General features: G+C 40.6%; 1 protein-coding gene across 1 annotated transcript; it reads right to left on the minus strand.

The window, feature by feature from the left end:
* Positions 1-497: 497 nt before the first annotated feature.
* LOC108669664 (serine-rich adhesin for platelets) lies at positions 498-11,210 on the minus strand (the record flags this gene model as incomplete). The annotated part of the gene is given in 8 exon segments (XM_047882742.1): positions 498-1,099; positions 1,730-3,502; positions 4,181-5,201; positions 6,405-7,178; positions 7,607-7,958; positions 8,288-8,796; positions 10,735-10,899; positions 11,198-11,210. Coding segments are annotated over 7 exon segments (5,049 nt in total), but the record flags the coding sequence as incomplete, so codon positions are not given.
* Between the last annotated feature and the right edge of the window lie 18 nt (positions 11,211-11,228).

Consider the following 11,228-nt stretch of genomic DNA (forward strand, 5'->3'; position numbering starts at 1 on the left):
ATACAATGTCATACAGGCCATACAATGTCATACAGGCCATACAACGTCATACAGGCCATACAATGTCATACAGGCCATACAATGTCATACAGGCCATACAACGTCATACAGGCCATACAATGTCATACAGGCTATACAGTGTCATACAGGCCATACAATGTCATACAGTGTCATACAGAGCAAGCACACAGAACAGCCTGCAGGAATGTCACAATTTAAGTATAACAAAAAAAAATATGGAAGTACATCATAATACAATAAGGAGCTGAGACACAATAATTAATAATAAAATAATAATAATAATAAATATAACTCAGTACTCACTGCAGTGAGTGACAGAGAGCGCATTTTCTCGTCGACGAAAACTTGAGGTCACGGACGGACGGACAGACGAACATGGCGAGCACAATAGCGCCTTTTTCATGAATGAGAAAATGCGCTAAAAATTAATATACTAGTAATAATAATAATGATAATTAAATAATGATAATAACTCACGTTAAGCTGTCGCCATCCTCTGTTGCCGCTTGAGGATAAGGATTCCGGGTACCAAAATTAGCGTTGTGATGAGATGGTGATGCCGTAGTGGTGCTGCTGGCTTCAACCATACCTGTGTGGTGCTGAGCATGTGTAGTGTCTGTATGAGCATGTGTAGTGCCTGTGTGAGCATGTGTAGTGCCTGTGTGGGCATGTGTAGTGCCTGTATTTTGACCCTCGTGTACACTCTGTGTGGCAGTATCAATCCGCTCGTATATGTTCTCCTCAGGAGACCCGGGGGGAAAATGCTGATTGTGATTGGCCCCAAGAAGGTGATTGGCCCCAAGATTGTTATTGGCCCCAGGAAGCTGATTGGCCCCAAGATTGTTATTGATCCCATGAAGGTGATTGGCCCCAGCAAGGTGATTGGCCCCAAGATTGTGATTGGCCGCAAGATTGTTATTGGCCCCAGGAAGGTGATTGGCCTCAAGAAGGTGATTGGCCTCATGGTAATGATTGGCCACAAGGTTGTCCGAGGCAGGCAGGGGACGGTACGGGGAGATGTGAGGCAGGAGGCTGCGCGAGGTCACGGCTCTGCTGGTCCGAACTATAGCGCTGCTCGCTGTCAAGTCGTAATAGTGGCGTGAAATGATGAATTTGATGCATTTATGACCAATTTTCTATAAATTTATGACCAATTTTCTATAAATTTATGACCAATTTTTGATAAATTTATGACCAATTTTTGATAAATTTGTGACCAATTTTCGATAAATTTCTATAAAATTCAATTATTTTATGGTAAATTTCGATGTATACAAAGAAATTTATAATGTATTTTAGTTGAATTTCAAAGTATTTATGACGAATTTCGATGAATTTATGGTAAATTTATATGTATTTATGGTGAATTTACTTGGCGTTTATTTGCATTTAAATTCACGTAAACATGAAATATATCATAAACTAAACTGGCATCAACGTTAAAATGTAATATACAATTAGCAATTCATTCTTATAAAAAATCTAATTACCTTTTTAATTACACATGGTAGAAGATTGAGTGTAACTAAAAGTTTCAGTTTTTTTTCTGAAATTTTCAAATTTTACAGAAAATTTCAGGGGATGCAAAGATAATATTTTAAGAAAATTATTCTGACCAAATTATATATAACATAACAAACTAATATCAAATAAAACTGATAGAAAATATCATAAATAAATACTAATAATCGCAAGGAAAAAAACTAACCAGCGTGGACAAGACTGTTCCACTCCTCGTCCACCTTGTCCTCCACAGGACAGGCAACACACTCCAGTTTCTGAGTGTCCGCTGCAGAGGCCAAGCGCCCCGACAGGAGCGCTCGCTGGACGCCTCCTTTGAGCCGGTCTAGGATGTCCAGCGCTGACGGGGAGAATCCTTCAGGTCCTTCGTAAATATCAGCGGATTCGCTCCTTGGACGATTATTTTCATACGTATTTATCAATGATTGGTTAATCGGGTCATTTGTACGCTTTTGTTCATACGTATTTATTGTTAATTTGTTACTTGAGTCATTTGAACGCTTATGTTCAAGCGTATTTATAATTAATTTGTTACTTGGGTCATTTGAACGCTTATGTTCATGCGTATTAATAATTAATTTGTTATTCAAGTCAATTTTTCCATCTAAAGACGATGACAAATGCGTGTTTTGTGATACATTTAATGAATCTTCGTCAGATTCATCGAGACGAGTCACTGGTATCTCCCTGACCACAGACGCCACGTGGTTGATGGTACCAGATGCTGGTAGTTTCTTGGGACTAAACCTAGCACTGGTACCTCTTCTGACCTGGTCCCAGTAAGATGCCCCTGGTTGTACTAGACTATTTGTACTATTGGTTATTTTCTCGGACTCGGCATAGGAATTAGCGGTAGAAAAATGTGATGACACTGAAGAATTTTGACCATGATCGTGTCGGTCATTGGAATGGTCATTTTGAGGTATGTTTTGCTCGAGGGCATGAGAAGGTATGCCCTCGAGGGTATGAAAAGCCATACCTTCTTTCTTGGTCTGTTTCTTGAGCGTAGACTCTGCGCAGTACATGTTTACTAAGGACAGTACTTTGGTTACAGGCTTGCCTGTTTGGTCTTCAGGCAACCCGAGGGTTTCGTTGTTGCCGTCACTGAGGGTAGTGCTGCCACTGAGGGTAGTGCCACTGAGGGTATTGCTGCCACTGAGGATTGTGCTGCCACTGAGGGGAGTGCCACTGAGGGTAGTGCCGCCACTGAGGGTAGTGCCGCCACTGAGGGTAGTGCCACTGAGGGGAATGCTGCCACTGAGGGTAGTGCCGTCACTGAGGGTAGTGCTGCCACTGAGGGTAGTGCTGCCACTGAGGGTAATGCCACTGACGGTAGTGCTGCCACTGAGTGTAGTGCCACTGAAGGAATCAGTGTTAGAGGTAGCGGCTGGAGCTTCTCCAGGATTAGTATATACTTTTCTTTGGTTTACATGAGAATCCTTGGTAGGATATTCGGCTATTTTAGGCGAAACTCTTGGAGTTTCCGAATCCTTGATAATTTCTTTTAAATTTTGTCTTCGTGGTTCATGTTGGCAGGATTCTTTCTTGGTCCCGAATTGTTCTTCGAAAATCTTCCTTCGTTCCAGTACTGGGGAACTGATAAACGCTATCCTTTCACTATCCTCTAGGTTTGAGGATTCTGTCATGGGGGATACTTGGGGATAATTCTGTGTACTATTCTGGGACATCGTCTCTGAATTCTGGGATTTTGTCTCTGAATTCTGGGATTTTGTCTCTGAATTCTGGGACTTCGTCTCTGAATAGTGGCCCATTTTCGGTTGGGTGTGGGGAAATGTATTCGGGTGGGGAAATTTACTATTGTCGGTGTGTGGGGAGGGGGATTTCACTCGAGATCCCCCAGCAGGGGACCTGTTGTGGGGTGAACGCATGGCGGGGGCGGCCACCCCGTCCCCCAGTCTTGGCTTGGCCGCCGTGATGGGCGGTCGCGTTGTCGTCCCAACTGTAAATATAAATATTATTTTATTTATATTATGGCATATGCAAATTATGGTTATCATCTTGTGATAGTTATTTATTTGAATGTTGTATCATATAATAAATATATATAATATAACATATATATAAATATATATGATATATCAAATAAAAAAATATATAAGATATTTATTATTTGAATGTTGGTCCAGAACTAGGTATGCAAATTATGGTTATTATCTTGTGATATTTATTTATTTGAATGTAATATCATATAATAAATATTTATGATATAACATATATATAAATATATATGATATTTCAAATAAAAAATATAGAAGATATTTATTATTTGAATGTTGGCCCAAAACTATGCAAATTGTTATAAATATCGCGGGATATTAGAAGAAATAAATTGATTATTTGAATAATGGTCTTAAACAGAGGATGTAGACCGAGTGTAAAAAAATTATGATTATTTGAATAAGGTATTGGTCCAGAACTATGGATGTAACTGAGTGTAAAAAAGTTATATGAAAAATTGAAACAATTAGACTTGAAAAATTTCCAAACGGATTAATAACGCCAACAAAAATTCTGCCTAATTCAACACGAATGCTAATAATTGAAAATATAAAAAATTTACTGTAATATATAACTGTTTTATGAGATATTATTGAAGAAAGCATGGAGCGAGACTCACAGTCAGCAGCAAAACTCGCGTCGCCCTCAGGGTTGATAAGCTTCAGTAGCTCCTGCTGCACGTTGGTGGTGTGGTGGTGGGTGGTGTGGTGGTGGGGGCGTTTAGCTTGTCTAAGTCTTGGTTGTTCAACCACACGTGGTGCTGACACAACCTGCTTCTGGTTGTGCCCGGGATTATCTTTATACTCATGATTATTACGATTATTTTCGTTATTACCGTCAAAAATTTCATACTCTTGCCGTTGTGGTTGATTTCTGTTGAACTGCGTGGAGGTTTGAATTGCCACGGGTTGATTTTGCGATAGATGCAGGTTTTGTGGGTCATTTTGATGCAGAAACTGGTTAGTTGAGTAATTAGAAACAGAGTTAAATGATGTATTAACTTGCCCAGGGTTGTTTTCACGCACACTTCGAAGTCGTGTAGGGGGGACTGAATAATTACCAGTGTCGCGATGGTTGAAAACTGTGTCATGGTTGTACTGGTTGCATGGTGGTTTCAAGTCGTGCTTGGTGGTACCATAAATACCATTTTGGGTACCACTACCGCCCCCATGGTAGGTATTTGGTATCTGGGTTGAGAAACTAGGACTGTGGGTGACACCGCAACCAGGATGTGTGTTCGAGTTGAAAACTTGCGTGTTCAACTTTTCAACGTTTGGTTCTATATTATGGACACTTTTGTTGATAATTTCTATGGGTTTTTGCTGCATCCAGGAGCTGGATAAGTTAGGATATGGACCAACTGGACCAACTGGACCAGCTGGACCAGAATTTCCCTGCTGGAATTTCTGTTTCCACATGCCCAGTGTGAACTCAAAGTTCTGGGTGGACGTGGAGTTCTGGACTTGAGTGGAGTTCTGGGTGGACTGGAAGTTGTGATGGGGTTGTGATGGGGCGTCACTGAGTGGGGAGGGGGTGTGGGAGGAGGGGGGGAGGTGGCGGGATGGGGAAGATGAGCAGGAGGAATTTGAGGTTGAATGTCCCGGGGAGTCGCAGCCAGCTAGATCCCGTCGCCGTCTCGCCTGCACGAAAATAATAATATTAATAATTCTAATGCACAATAATGTTAAATAATAATGTTAATTAATAATAATTAATAATAATATAATTAATTAATAAAATAATAATCAATAAAATTAATACGTAATTAATAGAATTAATTAATAATAATGTTAATTAATAAATTATTATTAATTAATATTATTTTAATGAATCTATACTCAGAAAAATTTAGGCTAGTAGTGAGACTGCGGCAAAGTCTGAGAGCGAGGTATTCGCGACCATCCTCGCGAATACAACAAAATTGAACGTTATTTAGCAATAATTAATAGTACCGTATTATTATTAATTAATATTAATTCAATTATTATTTAATATTAATAATTATGGATCTATACTCAGAGAAATTAGTGGGACTTTGTTCCATTATTTATTCAATTTAGTGACAACGGTGTGAAATCCTCGTTCTGCTCTTTGCAGTCTTTGTAATGATATACGCGTCAACACCCTTTATGTGATAATTGGCGGCTTTCAGGTGGCAAAGTATTATTATTTTGTATGTATTGGCCATGTATATTGGCCTCGCCCTCGCCCCTCATTGAGATCCACTTCTACGTACCACCCGTCGTGGACTGACAGATCAGTAATTTGCGACGTCTCTTTCCCCTCAAGCTTTACACAACGACTGATCAATATACGAGATTTTCACTTCACGTATGAGCATGCTTGTTCATAACTAGTTTTTGGCAGATTATATCTACAACAAGATATTATACTATCTACTTAATAAAATATTATAATATCTAAATAATAATATATTTTAATATCTACAAGGCTGATCAAGAAATGCCGAGTACCTATATCATTCAGTGGAGAATAAAAATTACAACCCGTTGACATTTCGAAAAAAATATAAAAGTCGTAGACTTGATGAACAATAATATTCAAATTTTATTTGAATTACCTTCATCATGACTATTTAAATACAAAGTTTTACATATACTTTGTAACTCTCCACCGTTTTTTAAATAAATAGGTGGGTAAGCATTTAAAAATTCATATCGCGATCTCATTTACGAGTGGAGTAAAGTCCAGCCTAATTTGTGAAGAAACTCATAGGGGTCAAAATCAGAGCCTTAATTTAAATTAAATTGAATTAAAAAGAAAATAATCAGAGCCTCAGTTTAAATTAAATTGAATTACGAAGAAAAAAATTGTTATCTTACGTGGAGGGGGCGGGCTGGGAGAGGGGGCGGCGACCCCTGGCCGTGGCTGGGGGACATAGCAACTTCTTTAACTCGGGGGTTGATGTCGTAAATTGTCTGCTTCGATGCGTTGGTGTCGTAAATTGGCTGTTTGGTGTCGTAAATTGGCTGGTTAGTCGTCTTAGTGTTGTAAATTGGCTGATTAGTGTCGTAAATTGGCTGATCAGTGTCGTAAATTGGTTGTTTTGTGTCATAAATTGGCTGCTTTGTCGTGTTAGTGTCGTAAATTGGCTGCTTTGTTGTGTTAATGTCATAAATTTGTTGGTTAGTGTCATAAATTGGCTGATTGGTGTCATAAATAGGCTGGTTAGTGTCATAAATAGGCTGGTTAGTGTCATAAATAGGCTGGTTAGTGTCGTAAATAGGCTGGTTAGTGTCGTAAATTGGTTGGCGGTTTGACGCGCTGGTGTCGTAAATGGTGCGATTGCCATCATAATTGCGTAGATTATTGTCGTAAATATCAGCCTGATCATGATTGGCTGAAGTCCTGCAGTGGTCAAGGCTGTGATTGGTCCGCGTGGACCGGTCCTCGTTGGTCCGCGTGGACCGGTCCTCGTTGGTCCGCGTGGACCGGTCCTCGTTGGTCCGCGTGGACCGGTCCTCGTTGGTCCGCGTGGACCGGTCCGAGGAGCCTGATTGGCTGCTGGCGAGTGTGGTGGTGGACGCCATGTTGGATGTGTTGTAGAGGTTGTGGTTGCCTACGACATGGTTGTCGTAAACTGGCTTGCTGCCGCCCTGTAATTTACGACGCTCGTATTATAAAAATAAAGTAAAATGTATATACGTGGGCCACAAGAAAATTTTTAATTTACGACATTTGTAAAACAAAAATAAAGTGAAATATATATACGTAGGCTATGCAACAATATAGTGAAAAATTATAGTGAAATACTAAAATAAGATGATTGCACAGACTTGAAATACATGAACTTTGTGTTTGCAAAATGTAATCAAGAATGCATAATTGTAAATATAATTAGTATAGGAAAGTGGAATTTGGATTTGAACGCATTGTACTTATCATTGTACTTATGACTATAATTATTATCATATCATCGTTCGTATCATTATTATTATTATAATCATTGTACTTATCATTATTATTATAATCATATCGTTGTACTCATCAGTATCATTATTTATTATACACTATTTCAACTCACAAAAACATTGTATTCATCGTCAGTTTCAACAGTAGACTGAGGCCGTGAGTGGTGTCCAACAGCCTGTTGTTGACCTCGCTCCTGTTGACTGTTGTTACTGGCAACAGCAGAGCTGTTGCCACTCGCATTCTGTTGCTGCTGTTGTTGAAAAACCTGTTTTTGCTGCTGTTGCTGATGGAGATGCTGTTGATTTCGGTGGAGGTATGATTGCTGCGGCTGTTGATACGATGATTGTTGATTGTCAGTGTTGCCAGAACGCGATGATTGTTGCCGATGATTGTCAATGTTGACAGAGCGCGCGGAGTTGCCAGTGCCGTAGCCAGAGGAGTGCGGGGAGACGCTCCGGTCGGGGCTGTGGGAAAACAAACTATCATTAGTAATGATTCACTATTATTAATATCATTAGCAATGATGTTATTGGCAGTGATTTATTATTACTAATATCATCAGCAGTAAAATAGATGATATTGATTCCATCACCCCTTCAGCATTTATCAGAATATTAACACAGAATTTAAAATTGTACTTTATAGTCAATTTGTTCCGCAAAATTTGGGTATATATTAATTTGCAAATATTTAATTATATAAATTATTTATATTGAATTACTTGATTTAAAAAAATCATTTTTGTACGAAATTGACTTGTTTACACAGAATATACAGCGGCCACAAAACCCACTTGTGTTGCCAGGTAGTGGGCTGTCCACTAGCAGTTTTTGCGGTACCAGCGGCGGCAACTACTGACTGGTTCTTGGTACCAGTGGGGGCCAGCAGCGCCTGGTTCTTCATGGTAGTTCTGATGTTATCATCATACCAGGTACCATCATCCTGGTCACGGGGACAGTACCCTAGCCCTTTAAAACTCCGACTGTTCTGCACTGAAACGGGTTTGTTTTTGCCGTTAATTTTTCGTCGGATTCCTGACGCTTGGCTTCCCGCACCTTCCCCATGGTCGGGGAGAGTTGTTTTCTTAAGATTCTTTTTGTTATCAGGGCTGCTGAGGTAATCGTAATCCCCATCAGAGGAGTCAGAGGAGCGGTGGAAGAGGCAGTGGGGGGCGTTACACCCCACACGGGGCTTCTGGGTCTCAGGGTGTGGGGGGAGGACCGTTAAGGATACCGCCTCCGACGTCTTCAGGAGGTCCACCATCGCATCCTGCGTCATCGTCGCCAGCGCCACTGTACAAATCTGCCGGGAAAAATACATGTTAGGGATGTTTTGCATAATCGATTTTTTTATACAAAAGAAAAATACATGTTAGGGATGTTTTGCATAATCGATTTTTTTATACAAAAGAGAAATACATGTTGGGGATGTGTTATAAAATCGAGTTAGGGGTTAGGGGAGATGGGGGATGGAGGAGTATGGGGGAGACTGGGGGAGTCAAAAGGAAAATACATTTTAGGGATGTGTTATAAAATCGAGTTTTAATACACAAGAAAAATACATGTTAGGGATGTGTTATAAAGTCGAGTTTTAATACAAAAGAAAAATACATGTTAGGGATGTGTTATAAAATCGAGTTATTACTACAAAAGAAAAATACATGTTGGAATGTTTTGCAAATTTGAGTTTTTACCCTTAAAAAATTATCTGACTTACTGGAAACACATTTTGGGGTGAAATTGGAAACATTTGGGCTACAAAATTGTATACTTACTCCAAAAATTTGTCATTTAACTTAGTTCAAGTCATTTTAGCGGTCGTGATTAAAATATATTACTCGGTCTAGAATCGTAAAAATTCTTAAATGAAATAATAATCTGCTTGGCATAAATCCACTTTTGAGAAAAATGTAATACATGATGATTCACGGAAACTTCCTGATATGAGAGCTCAATGAAAAAGAACTAGTAAAGATTATTACAATATGAATTTTATTAAAAAGGCATTGGGTACTTGAATTTTTATATCACTTAATTTTAAAGATCACATCGGATAAATAACGGCCCAATTGTTAATGCATTCAGTTGGGTCGATTTTCGAAGTTTAACTAGCTGGAGCATATTGACGGGTATGTTGGCTATGGCTTGGCTCATGTTGTTCTTGACATGAGGTATGGTCTTTGGACAGTCATTGTAAACAATTGATTTAAGATAACCCCATATTTAAGCCGGCCATTCAAGATATTTTCAAGATATTTTTTAAAGATTTTTTTGGCCGGCTATTTAAGATAAGCCCATATTTAAGAAAATATAACTCAGTACTCACTGCAGTGAGTGACATAGAGCACATTTTCTCGTCGACGAAAACTTGAGGTCACGGACGGACGGACAGACAGACAGAAGGACATGGCGAGCACAATAGTGCGTTTTTTCCATAAATGAGAAAATGCGCTAATAAGCCCAAAAAGCATACGGAGCCAAATCTGGGGATCGGGCCGGCCAAAGAAGGTCCCCTCTCAAGATGAGGGAGATTCCAACTTGTTGGGACCAGACATCCCTTTCTCTTGCTGTCACCTAAACCCTCTTTCATTCACACTTCTACGGTACTTGTCCTAAATATGTTCACAAACGTAATAATCGATTTTCGATTAGGAACCCGACATGATATATGGAACCGAGTACGGAATGCTCGTTGAGTAACGATAATGAAACGGCCAATAGAAAAGTACGCGTCGACAGCAAATACACGCTGCTCACTTGGCCAATGCATAGTGGCAGCAGACTGGGCAGGACACAAAACTTCATGACCTTGTCTTTCATATGAAATACTCCCCTTGTATTAGTGCTACGTCCGCTCTCTCTCTGCTAGTGCTGAGGGTAGTGATCAATAGTGACACTAGCAGTGTAGTGACAATACTTGATCAATAGTGACACTAGCAGTGTAGTGACAACACTTGATCAATAGTGACACTAGCAGTGTAGTGACAATACTTGATCAATAGTGACACTAGCAGTGTAGTGACAACACTTGATCAATAGTGACACTAGCAGTGTAGTGACAACACTTGATCAATAGTGACACTAGCAGTGTAGTGACAACACTTGATCAATAGTGACAAAGTGTGTCACTATTGATCAAAGTGTCACTATTGATCAAAGTGTGTCACTATTGATCAAAGTGTGTCACTATTGATAAAAGTGTGTCACTATTCGGACAATATGACCCATTTATTCCCCCCACCTCGACGATGCGCGCCATGCGCTGGAGGCCGGCGCGGTGGGCGGCGCCCCCGGGGGCGACCTCCGTCACGACGCCGTCCTGCTGCACGTTGAACCCCAGCAGCGCCCCCCTCTGCCGGTCCCCACCAGCGCCCCCTGCAGAGATGGTCCTCTGCACCAGCACCTCCTGCGGGAGGGTGAGAGGTGCTGGATGATGAATGAAATGAATGGATGATGGTGTGCAAGAGGGGGTGATGAATGATGAATGCGTCACCTGGGTGTGGGTGCCGCGGGTGATGAATGAGTCACCTGGGTGTGGGTGCCGTGGGTGATGAATGAGTCACCTGGGTGTGGGTGCCGCGGGTGATGAATGAGTCACCTGGGTGTGGGTGCCGTGGGTGATGAATGAGTCACCTGGGTGTGGGTGCCGTGGGTGATGAATGAGTCACCTGGGTGATGAATGAGTCACCTGGGTGATGAGTCACCTGGGTGTGGGTGCCGTGGGTGATGAATGAG

This window comes from Hyalella azteca, unplaced genomic scaffold (assembly GCF_000764305.2).
Source record: "Hyalella azteca isolate HAZT.00-mixed unplaced genomic scaffold, Hazt_2.0.2 contig11219, whole genome shotgun sequence".
Classification (NCBI taxonomy): Eukaryota; Metazoa; Arthropoda; class Malacostraca; order Amphipoda; family Hyalellidae; genus Hyalella; species Hyalella azteca.